We start from the raw sequence: 18,924 nt of genomic DNA, 5'->3' as shown, positions 1-18,924 counted from the left end.
CGCCTTTTTGCAAGCTCGTCTCAATTAATTCTTGTTTAAAAAAAAATAAATATATCTAAATACAATTTAAAAAAAGAGGAGAAAACCCAAAGACAAGGACAATCTTTTTGCAATTTAGTAAAACAAAAATGTACATCTGAGTAAATGGAAGTGCTTAGTAAACTTTCGACCAGCAATACCAAATAATTTTGAATCTTTTTGAATAATTAGCTGCTTATATAATACACAAAAACCGGAAATCCAAATTCATCGCGTCCAAGAAAATATTTTTGTTGCAAAATACAGAGAAGGGTAGATATATGAGTGGAAATTGCTGAATATGTGGCCAATATACGGAATGTACAAATAAAATACGATAAAGATGGACCCTTAGAAACTATATTCGATTTGTTTAACGATGTTTAATAAACCGCTTAACCATATAACTCCGTTAAATGTTAGTTAGCAATCGATTTGGGTAAAGGTGCCTTCTTTGAGAGAATTAAAAACTTATTGATTGCTTAGATGGTTTCAAGCGAAACACAGTTTTAGTTGTTATGGATAGGAACCGAACCCCTGTGCCCTATAACGATTTAAGTTTGGGATCGTTTTTAACTCCTCACAAGCTAAACTGCTGATAAAACAAAGTAGAAGCTAAACCAAAGACCAGTAACATTATGAAAATATATTTAAATGAAATAGATCTAATAAAAAGCCATAAAAGTTCACACTTAACAAAAGCATTAATGAACTTAGCAACTAAAATGAAATTAAGAAAAGCTAAACAAGAGATTTCAAACGCATTAGAAAATCTGTTAAGTGCTCATATTTGATGAGTGGTAAAAGCAGATCTCAAAACACTTTTTAAATTCTCAATACCCAAAGCTTTATAATTTGTAAATGCAATGAACGAAATGTACATAATAATAAAACAACACAGTTAGTAGTTAAATAATTTTATCTAATAACTTAAAATTAATTTCTTTTTAAATAATACTTGCTAAATCTATGCCAGTCAAACTGAATTGTTTGCTAAATATTTGTTAAAAAAGATATATATATAAAAACGTTAAAAAATGAAAACCACTTGAGCCATTGGGGCAATTTCTGTTGTCCAAATTATTTCACATACGAGTAGATTTCTTAAAGATCAATTACAAAAACCAAAATCCCCACAATGCTACCAACGTAATAATAACAAAAGAAACTTTTTTATAATGCACAACCTTGAGCATAATAAAAACCAATTTATTAACATTGCATTCCCAAAACGAACATCATGTAAATACACCAAGTACATAAACCAAGTCGAAAATTAGTAATAATCGAGAAACAATTTGAAAAAACTAAAAATTGGAAAACAACAACCAGACAAAAACAGAAAACTAACAGCAGCTTCGCATAAATAAAGATCGTCTCAATCAGAAAACGAAAAACCATTATTAAATAAATTTGAAATAATTGGATTTTTTATTGGGATTGGGAACTAGTACTTGCCTTAAGTTTCAGCAAGATAGCTTAAAAACTGAGAGACTAGTTTACATAGAAACAGACAGAAGGACAGACGTACAGACGTATTTTAATTCAGATCTTGATTCTGATCAAAATTATATATACTTTATGGGGTCGAAGTGTATTGTTCACTGCGTTGCAAACTCCTGACTGAAATTATAATACGCTCTGCGAGGGTAAAAAAAAGATTAAAAGATTCTTTAACTCCAGCTATAATCATGTAAAAATCGTAAAGGATGTAATCTTTTTCTCTTTATTCAGCTAATTTTCTTGAAATAGCAACAAGGCTTTATTAACAAAAAAGGCGCGCTGAGTTTTCAGGTCAATGCACACGAGTCACAGGCGCAGTCGCAGTTGCCGTTAAGAAGGTACAACCCCTAAAATCGAACACCGCACATGTTAAACAACCTGCCCAAAGAATGACAACTGAGTGCTCCAGGGCTACTTTTACTACACTTATCAAAACTGTATAAATAATAGCATTTTTTAAATAAAATGGTTACAGTATTCTTAAGACTCTTTAGGTGAAAAATTAAAAACCTTAGTGGAACTAAAATAATACAATCGAAATTCATCATTATATTTGTTTCAAATATAATTGCATCAAAACATAAAATGGATAAAAGGATGACCACGAGAATCATTATAAATTATAATTTATAATACTTTGGATCTTATAATTTTTTTTAAGTACAGGTTAAAGAACTTGTGTTACTTTTTCAGTGTACATTTTGGAACTGACTGTTGGCCAGATCTCACAGCCCGCCCTTGCCAGATAAGCCAGCAAACAGGTTCGACCGAAAGGTTCAAACTCGGAACCGGCGAATGAGGACAAGTGTTTTGACCCGCGCAACAGCTTCCTTCCGCCCGTTGCATAAAATGCAACTGTCTTTTGGCTCTAAGAACGTATGTGGGTACACAGCAAAAAATATAGTTCATATTATTATTTTCGAAGAATTTCATTGGGAGTAAAGGGGCAACGCTAAAAAAATCTATCATACAAAGACTTAACAACTTACATTTTTTTAATTATGAAAGCATTTTTTAAAGTGTACCAGCTTGAGTTCAAGTGGGATCGCGTCCCGCTTCGCTGAATCGTGCACCTGCAGCAGCAGCCGGCATTGATGGCACGCGGTAAAGGAAAAGTAAAGGCAAAACGCGGAGACAGGCCAAGTTCTACCTGGATGCAGTTAGCCGTTTGTCGTCTGCCGGTTGCCACTTGTAATTATTTTGTACCCAAAAGGTAACAATCTCCCCTCTTTAGGACTGGCTAAGAGCGAATTATAATCGTTTCTGTGGCGGTAAAATACGTTACAATTTGTAATTAATGTGGAGGGAGGATCGAACACATGTGAATTGATCTTAGGAAATATTTATGTCAGGGTCAGTCTGTAAAGAAGGACATGTGTGTTAGGCCATAACAAGGCGACAATGCCGGAAAACAGCTGATGCTGAGGCTTAAATTATATGATTGTATTATATATTGTGACCCGGGATTATGAACTCCAGAGTTTTAAAGGAAAAAGGAAGAAAAATTACTTTTTGGAAAAGAACAATGCAGGATTACCTCTGAAAAGATGGATTGCAATATTGAGCACGTGTAAAGTGAAAATAAAAATTTTTTATACGAATTCTTTACAAAAAGTGTAACCGGTATTTGATCTGCGATAACTTTTTAAAGAACAAAGAATAGAATGAATTTAATTAATAAAAACTTTTTACAAGGATACCAAACAAAAATATATAGATTAACTGAGATTAAAATCGTAGAGCAAGGTTCTAAATAAACTAACTTCCGTTTCGTTTTTTTTTTTATGAGGGGACACCCTATATGGTATAAATTGCCCACTGACAACTAACCCTGTTCGGCTGAGCCGCAATCTCTGTTCAACAATCAACAATAAAACTCAATCATTGCTTGAGCACTGAACTCGACTACAATGAACTTGGGCACCGCGTTGAACTCCCCTGTCATTAGGAAATTTCCATATATGCGACACATGCAACGCCAGACACCCGGCCCACCCCCTTTTCCCTCCCACTACCCCTCCTCCTCCACAAATAACCCCCTTTTTTGGCGCCCCCTTGCCCCTTTGACACGTGGCGCCAGGCAATTGCATGCAGGACTCGAAATGGACAGAAAAAACCTTGCTAAATTAGGGAGCTAAGGCGGCGGAGGCGTGGCAATTAGCCACCTCATGTGGCCGAGGAAAATCCAAATAAAATTTAATAACCACTAGCAATGGTTCCCACAATAAAAGCATAAAAGAACAGTACCAAATAGTAGTAATAATCCCCCCGGAGAGCTGCTGGTGCCATTATAAGGATATTACGAGCATTATGTTTGTTTATTCCGAACGCGCGGTGCCATACCGTGAAATCGCTGAACCACATCGGGCCAGTTAGCCACCCCTAACTAACTCCTAGCCACTGAGAGCTAGTAAGTACAGCCTAACCTGCTCCAGCTCCAAATCAATCATTTACATAATCGTCATAGCCACATTCGCTTTTCGCCCCGAAATCGCTTCATAATTTCACGCGCTTTTTCCCCAGAAATGGACAAGTTGCGTGTTTTTAATTGTTTTTTTTCTCTTTTACTAAGGTGGTTGGACTTAGCCACTTTATTCTGGCTTCGAATGCAATTGCCTGAGCATTACTAAGCAAAGTTGTAATGACTGGCAGGGAGGGGCAATTTGTCATATTACACAGATAAGTTGGCACCTGCCAACAACTTTGCAGGAGGTGGCTTCAACTTTATATCCTAGAATGCGGCGTACTTCCATTGAATCGATTCCTAATGAGCTTGAGCATTATTGAATATTTGTGTTGCCCAATCCTAATGAGTCCAATGGAAATTATAGGGTGGCCAAACAAGAAGTTGGAGCCATAGTCAAATGCCATAGTTGATCGATCTGTTTTTGTAGTATCCACTTTTAGGAACAGTTCTTCAATATGTCACAGGAATACCTATTTCTTTTATACTAAAGATCATATATTCTATTTATATTTAAAGTATCTTTACATGTGGATAACATGGTTTATTATTTTCTTATAACATTTTATTAAAAACCATTAAGGGAAATGTCCTCATAAAGGGGTAATCAGAAAATAAATAAACTGAATTTCCGCAAAAGACACTTTTACTTTTCCAATTTACAGAAAACACAAATGCCTTCTGCTTCCACCATTAGCACTATTTCTTAGATAGCGCTATTGAACCCATCCCAAATTCGAGCCCAAAGTTTTTGATCCTGGCCGAAAAAAGTCTGTTAGCAACAAATGTACAACCGAAGGAAAAAATTCGAAAAAAATCGAATCGAAAAGCAAATGCTGCCCATTAACAATAAAATACACAGCAAAAAAACAATGGGGTGGCAAAATAGGCTGAAGTAAAGGGTGGGGGGCGGCCGTGGGGGGTGGATAAAAACAAGGCAGAAATTCGTTTTTTATGTACCGCTAGTTTTTTATAGTTCGTTGTTGCTGTTGTTGGTGGCACGTTATCAACAATCTCGTTTTACCAAATAACGCAAAGTGCGCGTCATGGCATTGGTACACTGACAAAAAAATTGCAATATATCTTATTGTGTGCTAGAAGACTTTTTTAAACTAAACTTAAACTAAGCCAAACAAATGTGTGTGAATAACTTTACAAATTTGTCATTATTTATTTGTTTAACTTGTAATATTCATAAAAGAATCATTCGTTGTCTATTAAAATGTAAAAAACATTAGTTTAAATAGGATAATTGTTGTTAAACAAGCAACTATTATAAGATATCGAATTTCAAATGCCATAACCTTTCATTTCCAATTATTTTAAGGCTTTCAATTGTAACTGTACTAAAATGTAATTGAAAAATTGAAAAATAAAATGTTTTTAAAGCTGAACAACTGGATAGGCGTTATAAGGGATAAAGAGGGGTCTTATTTTTGGTAATATTTTTTCCCCAGTGCACTTCTGTGTTGGTGTTGATGGTGGTTTTTGGTGGTTCCCGGTGTTTCGTGGCGTTTGGTGGTGTTGGTGCTGCTGGCGGGTAGCACACGCTATAGTTCGCTTACGGAATAGCTGAAAATGCAACCAAGAGCGGAGGGAGTGGTCGTGGTCGAGATAGTGGCACTGGTATTGGTGCTGCTATCGGTGTTGGCCGTGGAAGTGGCAGTGGTAGTGGTTGTGGCCGAAAGAGAGAAGTTCTAGAAGGCTAGGGCTAGTGGAAATTGGTAGGAACACTCGTTCGTTTATACTGTGTTGTTTTTACTCAATTTCGGTGGTGGCTGGTGGTTGGCCAAAGACGGTGGCAGCCGTGGCAGGATGATGACGATGATGACGACAGCAGGGAGCGGGGTGCAAGGAGCGGGAGGAGGGGAGCAGGGTGCAGGAGAACCTACCCTCGGACTCTCTCTTTCTTGCAACGCCAGGTGTGTCGGTGTGCGTTGCCTGAGCTCGCGAGCTCGTTCCTTTTTTGCTTTAAAGTTTTGTGTGGTAGCAAATAAAATTTTAGTTAGTCACTTGCCGTCGTCAAGGATACGCCGTTCAGTTATTTGTTGTGCAACGTTGTTCCTGGCAACGACGAGTCATCGAGCAGGAAGGACCTGTGCCGTGTGGAGAATTTGAATGCGGAATCGAACCGAACAGAGCGAACGGAGCGAAAGGCTTTTTTCAGTGCCAGGCTCGAATCGAGTGCTAGCGACAGGGATAGCAACATTAGCACCTGTCTAGATCTAGAAACATTTTTATATATATCCCACCGTACATTATCCGGCCGGTAGGCGGCAGCGCAGTCAGCGCCGACTGCGACGTCGACGTCGCTGCCTAGCTCACCTTACATAGCCGCAAATTCAAATTTGAACTTCAGTCAAGTGTCAAAGCTCAAAGGATTAGCATGTCCTTGCAGCTGCAGCATGTGTGAAACAGTGAAGCTCGCTCAAAACTACAATTCTCAGAGCCAAATCATACACCAAGTTGTCAAAAACTAAAGAAAGCACGAGAGGATCACCCGGAAAAGTGTAATATTGCTGCCGCATTTGCAGAAAACATCAAGAGGTAAGCGATCCCAGTTGATCTTGTGCTTAGATTTTGAGTTTTTGGTACCCAAGATCAAGGACTGGCTGGCTGTGAATCTTGGCACTGGGAGAATTCACAGTTGATTTCACTATTCTGTGGTTCTGCGGGTGCCAAAATTCACGTTTCAGCTTTAAACAACAAAGGTTAAAAAAAAACTTCACAAAAAATAGGGATCATAGGGATAAAAACTGAGAGAAACCGATCAAATTATTCTATAAAATCAATGTAGGAGAAAAAGAAATGAAACAGAATTGGATTTATGATTTAAGAAACTTTATGAAAACCAATTGAATCACCAAAGATGTTAAAAAAGATTTCAAAATAAATACAAAAATAAAAACTTGTATAAATATGTACAACCAAAGCAGCATACAAACTCATGACCACCTAAAATTTACTTCCAAAATCGATTGCAAATGAAAATCAAATTGAATTCACGCAATTCATAAAAAGTTGTTCAACTTTTCCTGAAAGATTTTTGTCTTTCGGAAGCTTTAACTTTGACTTGTACATTATTAAATCACAGCCTTCGCAATATTACTCATACGCCCCCATTACCAGGCCTAGTGAACTGCTAACGTCACGATTGCGTTGGGTTCTCTATTTTCATTTTAGAATCGAATGCGCAATACCCAAACAAAATTAATTTCACCCCAACACGCAACGGAAATATCGAGGGGAACTGCACAGTAGCAATTAATTGGGGTTAGGCTAAAATTGTGAAGCAGTTAAAAATATAATATTCCCAGAGTGAAACCCGATCGCTGGCCAAACTTTAGAGACATTGAACTTTCGGCGGGGGTCAGAAGTATTTCCTAACTTGGCCAACTGCACGCCCATGAATGTGTAATCAGGGGGCGGCCGTCCACCCCACCGCGAAACAATTAAGTGCAATGCGGGGGGCGGGTCAGAGTTCAGTAATTGACCTCGCCGAAGGAAATTTACATTTGAACTTATCTTGATTGGAAATTACATTTTTAAATGAACGCTGGCATGTCCAGGTGTCCAGCGTAATCAAAGGCAGCACACATCGAAGGATATTCCGCGGCACGAGTGTTGGTCCTGGCAGGGGGAAATCCTTCTGCAAATTGCTCCACTCATAACTCATTTCTCTAATAGAAGAGGGGGCGTGGCCCTTGCCTGAGGCACCTGTCCAGAGAGCAAATAAATATTTGACGAGGGAATTCTGAAAACGTCTGTTAATTCCATTTCAATTGTAGTTTTCACCAGGAATTAGGTCCTTGGGGGTGCAACTTCAATTTTGTTTTCTAAACACTTTTTTCAAGTAAAAATTAAGTGCAGAATTGATCAAAGTAATATTAGTATTGATTTTTTATGGATCTCGAATATAATCTTACAATTAAGTATAGAGTAGTTTTTAGAATTTCAGAATAATTTAATTCAATTTTTAATACAAATAAATATATAAATAAATATTTTAACGCGAATTGATTTTCTGCTCTTTTCCAACAAAATAGAAGGGAATTTCAAAAAATCTATGACTGAACCATAATAATAAATTTAAGTATAAATATTTAAAAGGACTGTATCGAAGCTTTTCAACCAAAAACCCAAAGATGATTAGCTGCCTATTCCCTCTAATTTGTTCTCCAAAAATATTTATTCGCCGACCAGCGCCAATCTATATAATTTGGGCTCCTTCGCTGCATTTTCCGGCGGCATAAATTAGCATTAATTCATAAGTCAACCAGGCCAGCAATTGCAATGCAAAAAAAGGAAGGAGAAAATGAAGCAGAAAGGAAAATGTTTTTCGGCTGGAAAGCGGAATTTGCATACAAACTGCAAGGTTCGTACAACGCCCCCCATAACAACAAATTATGTGGGGCCTGAAAATCGGGGGAAAAGGGCTCAGTAGGCCTCGTAGAATCGGTTGGTTTGGTTTGGTTTGGTTCTGTTCGAAATGGTTTGGGATGGTGCGACAGGCTAAACGTTGGCCATGTTCCTGAATAATGGGCCACCGGCGCCAACTGACGTTGGTAGGCAATTTTCTAGGAATCTAGATGGGGTTGCGTCGTGTCTGTGGTGCAACAAAGCCAGTACATATGTGAGCCATGTAGAAAGTATAGAAGTACACACCGAGTACGGTGAAGGGCTACTGCATAATTTATTTAATCGCGGGAAACAAATCTAAATTGATCGTTAGGCGTAGGCGAACAACCAGCTGTACCAACAAAATGTCTAACAAGGATATTGCATGTTCACTCTTTATATATACATATATATTTAAGTATTTTCTGCTTTTTCATTCGTTGCAGTGCCAATTAGCGAAAGAGGTTTTTCAAAAGGAATATGGCGCCGCAACAACAGAACTCCACATTCATCGATGATAATAATCTGGACAGCTGTCCATCGCTGTTGGATCTACCCGAAAGCCCCATTCTTCCGCCGCGACGATGTCAAAATCAAGACACCAACAATAATAATAATAAGCAGGCTGCATTCGAGGAGCGTTTGGTGGACGATTCGGTGGGGGAGCCACCATTAGCACCACCCGTAGCACCACCCGTGGCACCACCAATGCCCAAAGCACCGGCAACTCGGCAAGCATGCAAAAATAAACACGGCAGGGAAAACGGAAACGTTGGCCAGGCCAGTCGACGCCACCGTTCCATTTCCCTCTACGGCGTTAATAGCACTGTGGTAAGTGCACAAACCCCCACCCTTTCCCCATCCTTAACCCCCCCTTTGCAATCCACAACCCACTCCCCTGATTTTCGGCTGCGGCAGCTTTTCCACTGAAATCAAACAAATCATCTAATTGGGGGCAGCCACAGGCGTTAGTCATATGCATAAACAGGCAAACTCAGAGGCTACCTTTCGCCGGGACCTGTACTTAAATGGGAAGGGGAAACTCCTAATGTGCGTTAGTTGTGATATTGATTGGGTGCTGCTATACAACATTAGCCTTTCCACAAACTATAACTTCAAGGTTTTTGAACGCAAAGATATTTATGAAGTACTTACATTTTATCCTTTACAAAAAGTCTTTACCATCTACACATTGTTTTTATAGTATTCAAAGATATGATTAGAGGCAAATGAATACTATTTGAAGTTTCCTAGTACTTACAGACGCCGTATAAAGTATTTTACAAAGAACCATATTTTTTAAAATAAAGAGATTCCTAAAAATAATTTTAACTAATATTTTTCTATTATTAATTTAATAAGAAAAAATGGATTAAATTTGCTCAGAATGATTTCATTGAATCAAGAATCTCTGACGCAATTTCAAAGTTTACTCAAGGTCCCTAACCCAATACCTTAAGCTATTTCCGGTTTGAATGTCTGGCAACTCTGTTTATTGATCTCCGTACTTCCCCTTTTTTCCTGCGACCCATCAGGAACAAGGCCACAAGGAAATCCCCATCTGGATGGACGATGGCGAGGCGCGTTACGTATCGGGAGTGACGAATAAAACGACCTGCGATGACATAATCAAGGCCCTGATTGATGACGAACTGAACAATGCTAATAATCCAAAAGGTAAGTCAATATGCTTTTTACAGCCGATCCTGTCGTGACTGTTATTTTGTTAGTACATCACAATTTGGCTTTTTATTTATTTATGCTACTTATTTACAATTACTTTTATTTCACTTTGCGTTTGCGTTTCTTTTCTTTTCATTTCATTGAATTTCTTTTTTGTTTTCCGGACGTTGGAAAAACAAGATGGCGGCCAGAGGAATACGGCGGCAGCATCGCGTGACTACGGCGATTACATTATAACGGAAAGTTGGGGCGGCATAGAGCGGAGCTACGATGGCAACATGGCCATTTTGCCCGTTTGGCGCGCTTGGAGCCGTGTACACAATGAGGTAATGGCAACAATCCGGAGGAAGCCAGGGGGAATCCCACCTGGCGTGCAGAAAAAAAAGAGCGAAACACCAGCGAACTGGGCCCGAAAAAAAAAACGTCTACAGTGATTGCATAATAAGCGCTTTTTTCCTGGCGCCACACGCAAGCCAAGAAATGTGAAATTCATGTCGTTCTCGAAACCCATTCCCTTCGTATTTTTTTTCCTGTCAGCCCCCTTTCATAGTCACACCCGCGCCTACTATATAATACCATTCGCATTTGACTTATGCTCCGGCTTTTCGTATTTATTTGTTTGTGACGCACCGAGGGAAATCAATTTGCCTATTGATTTTTATATTAAAGTTCATGTTTTCGTTTCGACTTAATTATGTTGTAAATTTTTTATGATCCCAGCCATTAGCAATTGGATTAATGTTTGTGTACTCCTAATTGTTATTTGATGATCTTATCCGGTTAATGGACTGAAAGGGTTTTGGGAAAAAGAAAACACATTAACGTGAACTTATTGTTAGACAGATTAAACTAAAACAAATACCAATTAAACTCACAAGAATCTTTGTTTAAGCAGGAAACAATATATTTTTGAAGTGAAACTTCTTTAGGCGCGTTATGGATTTTCGGGGACGGAGTAAAACCGATTCATGACCGTCACGAAAATTACCGTCACGAAAATTACCGTCACGAAAAAGCGAGGATCCCCATCCCTTTCTAACCGCTGACGAACGATGTCTCTATCCTCCTCTATCCTTTCTCGCTCTCAGCGCGCTCGCACAAAGTTGCAGTTGAAAAAGGGGTGAGAGGTGTGAATGTCAAAAGGCATTCAAATCGAACAGGTTGCATACAGATATTAATTGGCACCATAATTTCTATCCATTTTATTTGACCTAGAAATGAAAACACATATCGATATGTATTTGTCTTCTTCTTCTTCTCAATCGGTTTGTTAACTTTTGAGAGTCGCCAGCACATTTCCAGACCTCTAAAATAAGCGTCTAAAATGGCTTTTATTCGGTTTCCTACAGAATTTCAATTTTAAAAATGAGTAGTGATGAGATAGAGGAAATGAAATGATAAGAGAGAGAGGAATACTAGAAGTTTCACTTCTGTCGTGCGTAGGCTGGACACACCCCTTTTTTATTAAACATTTTTTTCTTTTCTAAATTCCAGCTCCGCCTATCGTTGAAACATCGTGATAACTTTAGAGATCCTTTGGCCATGCAACTAATACCACATACTCAATCGACCAATACTTTTTCGATGATCAAGTGGCTCAAAAAACTACTTCATCTTAAGAAAGACAAGAAGGTTATGCCAAAACCCACAAAAACTCCTCCCAAAGTGCCCAATAAATTGAAAGAAAGATGTGTGCCAGACAAAAAGCGATCGATTCCGAATGATTTAGTACTGGTTATAATGCCAGATCAGCTATATAGGGGCAATGAAAATGCCGCCAAATCCAAGCTATTTAAACTGGCCGAAAATCGAGTTTCCAAGCAACGACGTCGAAGGCGAAGTCGTCATGAAATAACCAAAGCTTCAATCGAAACATTTAGAACAGCAATTCCCAGCGAATGTAACAACAATTACTATAATAACGCTAATAATTGCATAAAGAGGCGAAAGGATAAACCGTTGCGTAACAGTGTTCGAAACAAATTGGCAGCCCTTCATGCCGATATGAATTTCCGGTACGAAAAGGAATATGCACTAACTCGTCAGTTATCGGAAAAGTGTCGACTATATCGATTGCAAAACGAACGGTACAAAAGACCGGAAATGGAGTTATCGGTTGGGCAATTGCAAGAAAACATCGAAGCTTATGCCGAGGACATTATTAAAACAGAACACGAACTCCTTGAACTGAAGAACGAGATAAAACACGATATCTCACTTATTAATAATTTAAAACGACTGACTTTGGAACAAACGGAGGCAGACACTGCCAGTAAAAGGGGCGTTGCAAAACTGCCTCAACCCTCACCAGAAATTAAAATTACCCCTCACGTTGCTAAAAGTTCGCAGGAAATGCAGTTTGTTGATAATATTTACGAGTTTTGCGATAATAATGCCAGTATGCTGGTTTAATTGTAAATAGTTGTAATTTGTTAAGTTTTCTACCGAATAAATATACATTTTTTATAAAAGCAAAAATATGAATTTTTAATGCTGCTTTTTTTTTAAATGGTTGCTTTATCCTAAGTATTTTAAATGTTTCTCCGTCACGTTAGTTGTTACGTTATTTTACGTCAGTTGGCTAAGTCTTCGTAATATATTTATCGCAGACATCAACCTCTAGTTATTCTGAGGAGTATTTTATACCTTTTCAAATTCTGGCCCCATTCAACCCAGACAGAGCAACAAAACTCGACAAATTAAGAAATTTTTGAGGAAAAACCTTAACAACTTCGGGTATCAAATTTTAACATTTTCTGGACAAAGAATTTGGCTTTACTCCAACTGCCGTAGAACTTGCATTGAGCTGAAGCATCCAAATTAAATCGGGTTATTAAGGTAAGTTAATTGAGGTTCGCGAAGAGGCTTCAGAACGTGGCCGCCACATTTTTTTTGCAGGTGCGAATTTTTGTTGACGTAAAGTGTGTGGAATTATTTGATTTATGTTTACGATCTAATAGTTCAACGGCTACAGATCTTAAAAATAGCTTCCCATTCATGTCATCGGAGTGGTGGGAGAAAGTGAAAGTAACTGCGCTTCTGCCGCGTTTGTTGGAAATCCCGTTTTAGGTCCAACAACAAACAAAAGCTAAAGATGACAGCTTCTCAAACCAATTGTACTAACTAATTTACATCCTATTTTACAGGAAAAATGGCACGCGGGCACCAAAAGATCCAATCACAAGTAAAGGCCTCCGAAAAACAGGCCAAGTTGAAGAAACAACAAGGACACAGTGCCAACGATCAGAAAAAGGCAGCCCAAAAGGCTCTGGTTTACGTGTGTGCTGTTTGCAAGGTGAGCCAACTCGAGTGAAACCTAAAAGAATCGAACCAAGTTTAGCTGTCTTTTGTATTAAGAATAAGGATAACCACGTATAAATTGTAGTTCGGACGACAACTTTTCCTTTTACTAAGTTCGACTTCATCTTAAGGTGTTAATCCAAAGCTATTTTAATTTGGTAATTAATAATCAATACCACCAGTAATCAATATCAACACTAGTTTAAAAAATATAATCTTTTCAAAATTGAAAAACAAATATCAGTATCTCGCTTTACTTCCTTTTTTAATAGATTAATATTTATTTTTGAATCTTATCTAATCGAAGTTCCTCTCCATTCCAGTCACAAATGCCAGACCCGAAGACTTACAAGCAGCATTTTGAGAACAAGCATCCCAAGAACGACATACCAGAGGAACTTAAGGATGTCTGATGTCCAGCTCGACCGAGTGGGTTTATAAACATTATATATAGCTGAGAAAGATCGACGAGTTGTCTACCAGTACGAAACTTTTGCAACCATACATTAAAATCAACAATCAACCCGAAGCCAAGATGATGGATAATAGTAGTAATAATTATATTTGCCAATGCAAGGGAAGCAGCTGAATTTTTATACAAACACTGCTGGCATTTGGTTTTGGTTTTAGTTTATACATTCAAAATAACACAGTATGCAATTGTTAAATGGAAGGCTACAAAAATACAAGACAACGTATCAGATAGCGAGTTTTTTGATTTTGATAATTATTATCCTTAAAGACAGCTATCGGAACTTATTCCTCCGTGAAGAACCATTTTATATGAAATGAAAGAAACCCATACTTTTTGTACCATACAACTTAAGCAAATTATGTAAATGAGAATTTATAAATATAATAAAATGAGAAAAAATGTTAGAACGAAAAATAAAAGAGGTGATCCGCATTATAATCTAGCTAAAAAAAAGTACTTGGAGCTTTGTATGCACATTCCTTAAATATTATATTCAATATTAAAAAAAAAACGCAAGTCCTTTAAAATATAGATTTTTGAGTTCCTTGTGAGGTTTGGGTACGCACTAAGTCCAACCTAACATCCTCACCCTTTGGCCTTTATTTTACCGATGTATTTTGTATTTATATTCATCTGGTCTCATTCAACCCTGGCAGCGAAACAAAACTCAACAAATTATTAGAAAAAATTTCCCAAGCAAATTCTCATCAATTTCGGGTACCAAATCTAAACCTTTCTGAACAACGAGTAACATTGAAAACAAAAGGCTGCAGCAACCGCATTTACTAAAGTTGACCAAACTTAATCGGGTTAATTAGGTAAGTTAGTACGAATTCGCAAAAAGGCTGCAGAACGTGGTCGCAATGCCACATTTTCTTTTGCGGGGGTGATTGCAGTACAGTGTCGTATTTGATTTTTATTTACGATCCCAACGTTGGGAGTACGGAGATTGGGAAAACCATTTCCTGTTCATCTAACCCCCAAAGTCGAGTGTTTGTGGGCGGGGGAAAAAAGTGAAAGTAACTGCGCTTCTGCCGCCTTTGTTGCAAATCCCGTTTGAGCCAAACAACAAACAAAGGTGATTAATGGTACAACTTACATATTCCCACATTTGTTTTACATTTATACAGCAAGAAATGGCACGCGGACACCAGAAGATCCAATCGCAGGCGAAGGCCTCCGAGAAGCAGGCTAAATTGAAGAAACAGCAGGGACACAGTGCCAACGATCAGAAAAAGGCGGCTCAAAAGGCTCTCGTGCATGTGTGCGCTGTTTGCAAGGTAAGACAGCCACAGTGGATACTGTATAAGTTGACCTTGACTGAAAAAATGCTTAACATACTGAAGGGTCAATCGTAGCATCAGAACTGCGAAAATAAACTTGAATATTTTCAGTTCTTAATGGTTTTTTATTCGTCATACGACTTAAATTACAATAGTAGTACTATTTAACTTTCTTCGCTTTTTTTTATGAATATATCAGGTGTAATTTCTCTCTTACAAAATCAATTCGTGCCGATGGCATTTTTAGGATAAAAGCGCTACCCGTGTTAATTACAGTCGGCTCTCATTAATTCAAACCTGCGATAATTCGAACCTCTCTATAATTCAAAGTTATCTCGAGGTCCCTACGAAATCTCTTTATATTTCGAACTAAATCAGTACATTCTCATACACTTGGTAATTCGAACGAAAAAATCATTGATATTTAACAAAACCACGCGTTAATTCGAACTCATCAGCGTCTAACACTCGATAATTCAAAGTTGCAGAGAAAAAAGACGGGAATTTTGCGACAAGTTCAAACTTGCCTTTGTTTTTGTTTTGATTATGTAGTTTGACCATTTGACGCACACACTTCTTACGAATTGGTTTTGTGTAGTTATTCAGTTACTGTTACTCTTTCGTTGGTATGCATATTAAAAGTTAGTGTTCTTTCGAAAGATTAATTAATTCACATTACGAATACATGTACGTACACGAATGTACATCTTAATTCTTATCATTTTTATATTAATAAATAAACATTAACCAACACTTAATAATTCGAAATTTTATTTATTTTCTCTCGCAAATTTCGAACCATTTGATATTTCAAACACTCGATAATTCGAAATATTTCAAGAGTCCCTCGAGTTTCGAATTAACGAGAGTCGACTGTATTACTTCGTTATCTTAACGACTTGAAAGGTGTTCCACACTCAAAGGTTTACTTTAATAGTAATTGTTAAGCCAATTACACAGTACTTAGTTCCTATAGTCAACAAAAGTATTATTGTATACATTCTTAAGGAATTTATTTACCGTACGAAAATAGTTCTACATTAAATCTAATAAATGCCTCCTCCGTTTCAGTCGCAAATGCCAGATCCCAAGACTTACAAGCAGCATTTCGAGAACAAGCACCCCAAGAACGATCTGCCCGAGGAGCTTAAGGATGTCTGATGGCCGACGCGGCCGAGTGCGTATATTCATATATCAAGCTGAACGAGATCGACGAGTTGCCTACCGGTACGAAACCTTTGCAACAATAACTTTACACCAGCCCGAAAACGGATACCAGAAATTAAGCCGAAGCCAAGAGGGTGGATAAGAGTTATAGTTATTTAATTTCCAATGCGAAGGGCGCAGCTGAATTTTTTTATATACACACTGCTGACTTTTGATTTATAAATTGAAAAGAACACTTGGCTAAATGGCTACCACAATACATAGCAACCTACCACATAGCAAGATAAATACGTTTGTTTTGATTCCCTATTTTATTATACCTGAAAGACAACAAGCAATTTGAGTCACAATAATTACTCGTGCTCCGTTTTTGATTCGGTTTATAAACAGCGATTATTACAATATTTTATAGTTTTTTATACGACTTATGCCGGGAATTTAAAAATAAAACAATCTTTTTGTACTATAAACAAACGAGAGTATCATGTAAATGAGAATTTATAAATACAATAAAAAGAAAAATAATTGTTAAATCTGAAAGAAATGTAGTTTTGCTGCATCAGCATTGTCTTAATAGCTACAGTTTAAATGCAAAGCATTCCCGTCTTTAAATTTATATTCGCAGTGTTTTTAGAATACAACTATAATAATTTGATTGTTTTGGCTAATGACAATTTCTAGTTAAAATTTAGGTTGTCCATGTACATTGTACAAACAAGCACATATCGTTTAATATGGTAAAACAAGTCGCTGCCTAATCAACAAGTTCCGAAAAAGTTATTTTCCCTGTTTCGCCGTTTTCTTTAAAAAAGGTAAAACTTCACGAAGGCTCTTTATATTCCTCTGGTTTCTGACTCGTTGAACTGTTTTCCTCATTGATGGTTGCATTTTTAGTGGGCAATTCTGCTTGAGCGAGTTGCATGAAAACCAAATCCTCTTTGGCAGGAAAATCAGCAAGCACAGTGATGCCAATATTATTATCCGGCAAAAGTGGCGTTTCCTCATGGTAGCCAAACCAATAGATTATGATTCCTGGTCCAAAACTGAATAAAAAATATGTTGATTTAGTCTTTAAAAATAATATTTTGTATAATAACTCCGTACCGATTGCAGTAACTATGTAGTTGTTGTTGGATGTTGAACTTGTGTCCCTTGGTGTCCCCGAAATTGGCCTTGCTCTCGATCCAGTTGATCACGGATCCTTTGAACAGAAACGGTAGGATCATCTTGATGTCTGGGGTTTTGTCATAGCCCATCCGCCGCAAGTCCTGTTCGTCGTAGAAGTGGATTCCCGCCTCTTTGGAAAGCGTTTTAAGCTTCAGCTCGTATTCCTCGCCGATGATGCGGCGCCGCAGATCTGTGATGGGTCCCTCTTGGTTGTCGCTGATCATGCACTGCTGCACATTGGCCGCCAGCCGGGGATCGTCGATGAGGTGCGGATGCTTTAGAAACCGGGAGATGTGCGAACGATGGCGCAGTTTGTACTTTTCTTGCAACAGCATCCTGCAGACGGCCACAGGATTAAGTCCCTCGACACAGGCCATTCGAATTAGCAGGGCGTTGTCGTAGAGGTTCTTCTGCTCCTCAAACCTAAAAAATAAGGCAAATAAAGATTCAGTTACAGGTAAATCATATATAAAGTTGTTCTTACAACTTTAAGTTCCCAGAGAAATTCGTAAGGAGCAACCAACCTGTAATCCCTATGAACATATAAGGACATTCCTAAGGATCTTACGTTTTGAGAAGCTTCTTGCCCCGCTGCTCCTGCTTCCAGTGGTGACCCCGCGACTTGTTGAAAAGCTCCGATTGCAGGATGCATGTCAAGGCCATCGGCTCCACGTCCTTGAAGAAGCGGTTCCTCAACTCGAACTCGCAGTCGATGGGCAGTCCGTGGTATCCGTTAATGAACTGGCATATCCGGTTGTATTCCACTCCGCTAAGTATCCTCCGTTTCTGCTGAACATTCCCGCCGGCCAAATCCGGGGCTTGGGACATGGTTTTTGGGGAGCCAAAATAATAGCTATTCCAGCAAAAGCAGGAAAGAGCGCCAGAATAAACAGCTGTGGCGAGCGACTATCGAATATGTATTCAAATTTATCGATTTCTTGGCGGTGTGTGATAGTTTTTTAAAGACTTGTTTACACTGCAGCCGATGTTGCAAAAAAAAATTTGAAATATTATTTTAAGATTCCTCGTTTTCCCTTTCAAAATATAGTGTTATGAAATATGTTCTGCGATATGAAGGCTGAAGTGCCCCAAGGCTTGTGGGCGTAAAAATAGGCGTGGCGGATTGTAAGAAAAGCTCAAGTTCCGTTCCAAAACATAAAGCTTTTGGATAAGTAGTCTTAAAAGTAAATATGGTTGGCAAGAAAGTCATGTCTTTTTTTTAGTAATCGTTTTTAATCTATTTTATTTACGACCAATCGAGCACCAGGGTCACACTTTTTAGTATCGTTTTAAAGTCTATTGTCTTAGGTGCTATCGACGAAAATTTGGTAATTATTCGATAACATTTGTGGAAGCTATAGCAAAATAAACATGGAGGACCAAAGTGAGCATTTTCGGCATATTTTGCTTTTTTACTTCCGAAAAGGAAAGAAAGCGGTCGAAGCTCGCGAAAAATTGTGCGAAGT

The 18,924-nt window shown here is 38.1% G+C and overlaps 4 protein-coding genes across 8 annotated transcripts; 3 read left to right on the top strand and 1 right to left on the bottom strand.

The window, feature by feature from the left end:
* Positions 1–6,006: 6,006 nt before the first annotated feature.
* On the top strand, positions 6,007–12,550 carry LOC108096436. 3 transcript variants are annotated; one of them, XM_017198027.2, is made up of 5 exons: positions 6,007–6,532; positions 8,830–9,214; positions 9,919–10,060; positions 10,247–10,392; positions 11,561–12,549. In XM_017198027.2, the coding sequence occupies exons 2-5, from the start codon at positions 8,864–8,866 to the stop codon at positions 12,476–12,478; spliced, it is 1,557 nt and encodes a 518-aa protein (XP_017053516.1). In that variant the 5' UTR covers positions 6,007–6,532; positions 8,830–8,863; the 3' UTR covers positions 12,479–12,549. The 3 variants fall into 3 exon arrangements, with proteins under 3 accessions (XP_017053516.1, XP_017053518.1, XP_017053517.1); XM_017198029.2 differs by lacking the exon at positions 10,247–10,392 and having other exon boundaries at positions 11,561–11,675; XM_017198028.2 differs by lacking the exons at positions 6,007–6,532; positions 8,830–9,214; positions 10,247–10,392 and having other exon boundaries at positions 9,944–10,060; positions 11,561–12,550.
* A 161-nt stretch (positions 12,551–12,711) lies between these two features.
* LOC108096437 (zinc finger protein 706) lies at positions 12,712–14,069 on the top strand. The gene is made up of 3 exons (XM_017198030.2): positions 12,712–12,904; positions 13,213–13,361; positions 13,690–14,069. Exons 2-3 carry the CDS (start codon positions 13,218–13,220, stop codon positions 13,777–13,779), a joined length of 234 nt encoding a protein of 77 aa, XP_017053519.1. The 5' UTR covers positions 12,712–12,904; positions 13,213–13,217; the 3' UTR covers positions 13,780–14,069.
* Positions 14,070–14,480: 411 nt separating this feature from the next.
* On the top strand, positions 14,481–16,579 carry LOC108096430 (zinc finger protein 706-like). The gene is made up of 3 exons (XM_017198019.1): positions 14,481–14,659; positions 14,972–15,121; positions 16,196–16,579. Exons 2-3 carry the CDS (start codon positions 14,978–14,980, stop codon positions 16,283–16,285), a joined length of 234 nt encoding a protein of 77 aa, XP_017053508.1. The 5' UTR covers positions 14,481–14,659; positions 14,972–14,977; the 3' UTR covers positions 16,286–16,579.
* Positions 16,580–16,978: 399 nt separating this feature from the next.
* LOC108096428 (CDAN1-interacting nuclease 1) lies at positions 16,979–18,352 on the bottom strand. 3 transcript variants are annotated; one of them, XM_017198016.2, is made up of 3 exons: positions 18,027–18,352; positions 17,396–17,881; positions 16,979–17,334 (listed from the first exon to the last, which is right to left on the bottom strand). In XM_017198016.2, the coding sequence occupies exons 1-3, from the start codon at positions 18,284–18,286 to the stop codon at positions 17,112–17,114; spliced, it is 969 nt and encodes a 322-aa protein (XP_017053505.1). In that variant the 5' UTR covers positions 18,287–18,352; the 3' UTR covers positions 16,979–17,111. The 3 variants fall into 3 exon arrangements, with proteins under 3 accessions (XP_017053505.1, XP_017053507.1, XP_017053506.1); XM_017198018.2 differs by having other exon boundaries at positions 17,983–18,086; XM_017198017.2 differs by having other exon boundaries at positions 17,943–18,049.
* Between the last annotated feature and the right edge of the window lie 572 nt (positions 18,353–18,924).

Source organism: Drosophila ficusphila, unplaced genomic scaffold (assembly GCF_018152265.1).
Source record: "Drosophila ficusphila isolate 14025-0441.05 unplaced genomic scaffold, ASM1815226v1 contig_106, whole genome shotgun sequence".
NCBI classification, from domain to species: domain Eukaryota; kingdom Metazoa; phylum Arthropoda; class Insecta; order Diptera; family Drosophilidae; genus Drosophila; species Drosophila ficusphila.
Note: the sequence above shows the minus strand (reverse complement) of the source record. Positions and strands in the feature narration are given on the sequence as shown.

Coding starts and splice junctions, on each gene's coding strand:
- LOC108096436 (XM_017198027.2), top strand. CDS start 8,864: ATGGCGCCGCAACAACAGAACTCCACATTCATCGATGATAATAATCTG. Junction 9,215..9,918: donor ACGGCGTTAATAGCACTGTG/GTAAGTGCACAA, acceptor GCGACCCATCAG/GAACAAGGCCACAAGGAAAT. Junction 10,393..11,560: donor GGAGCCGTGTACACAATGAG/GTAATGGCAACA, acceptor TCTAAATTCCAG/CTCCGCCTATCGTTGAAACA.
- LOC108096437 (XM_017198030.2), top strand. CDS start 13,218: ATGGCACGCGGGCACCAAAAGATCCAATCACAAGTAAAGGCCTCCGAA. Junction 13,362..13,689: donor ACGTGTGTGCTGTTTGCAAG/GTGAGCCAACTC, acceptor TCTCCATTCCAG/TCACAAATGCCAGACCCGAA.
- LOC108096430 (XM_017198019.1), top strand. CDS start 14,978: ATGGCACGCGGACACCAGAAGATCCAATCGCAGGCGAAGGCCTCCGAG. Junction 15,122..16,195: donor ATGTGTGCGCTGTTTGCAAG/GTAAGACAGCCA, acceptor CCTCCGTTTCAG/TCGCAAATGCCAGATCCCAA.
- LOC108096428 (XM_017198016.2), bottom strand. CDS start 18,286: ATGTCCCAAGCCCCGGATTTGGCCGGCGGGAATGTTCAGCAGAAACGG. Junction 17,882..18,026: donor GGCAAGAAGCTTCTCAAAAC/GTAAGATCCTTA, acceptor CTTATTTTTTAG/GTTTGAGGAGCAGAAGAACC. Junction 17,335..17,395: donor CTACATAGTTACTGCAATCG/GTACGGAGTTAT, acceptor TTTTTTATTCAG/TTTTGGACCAGGAATCATAA.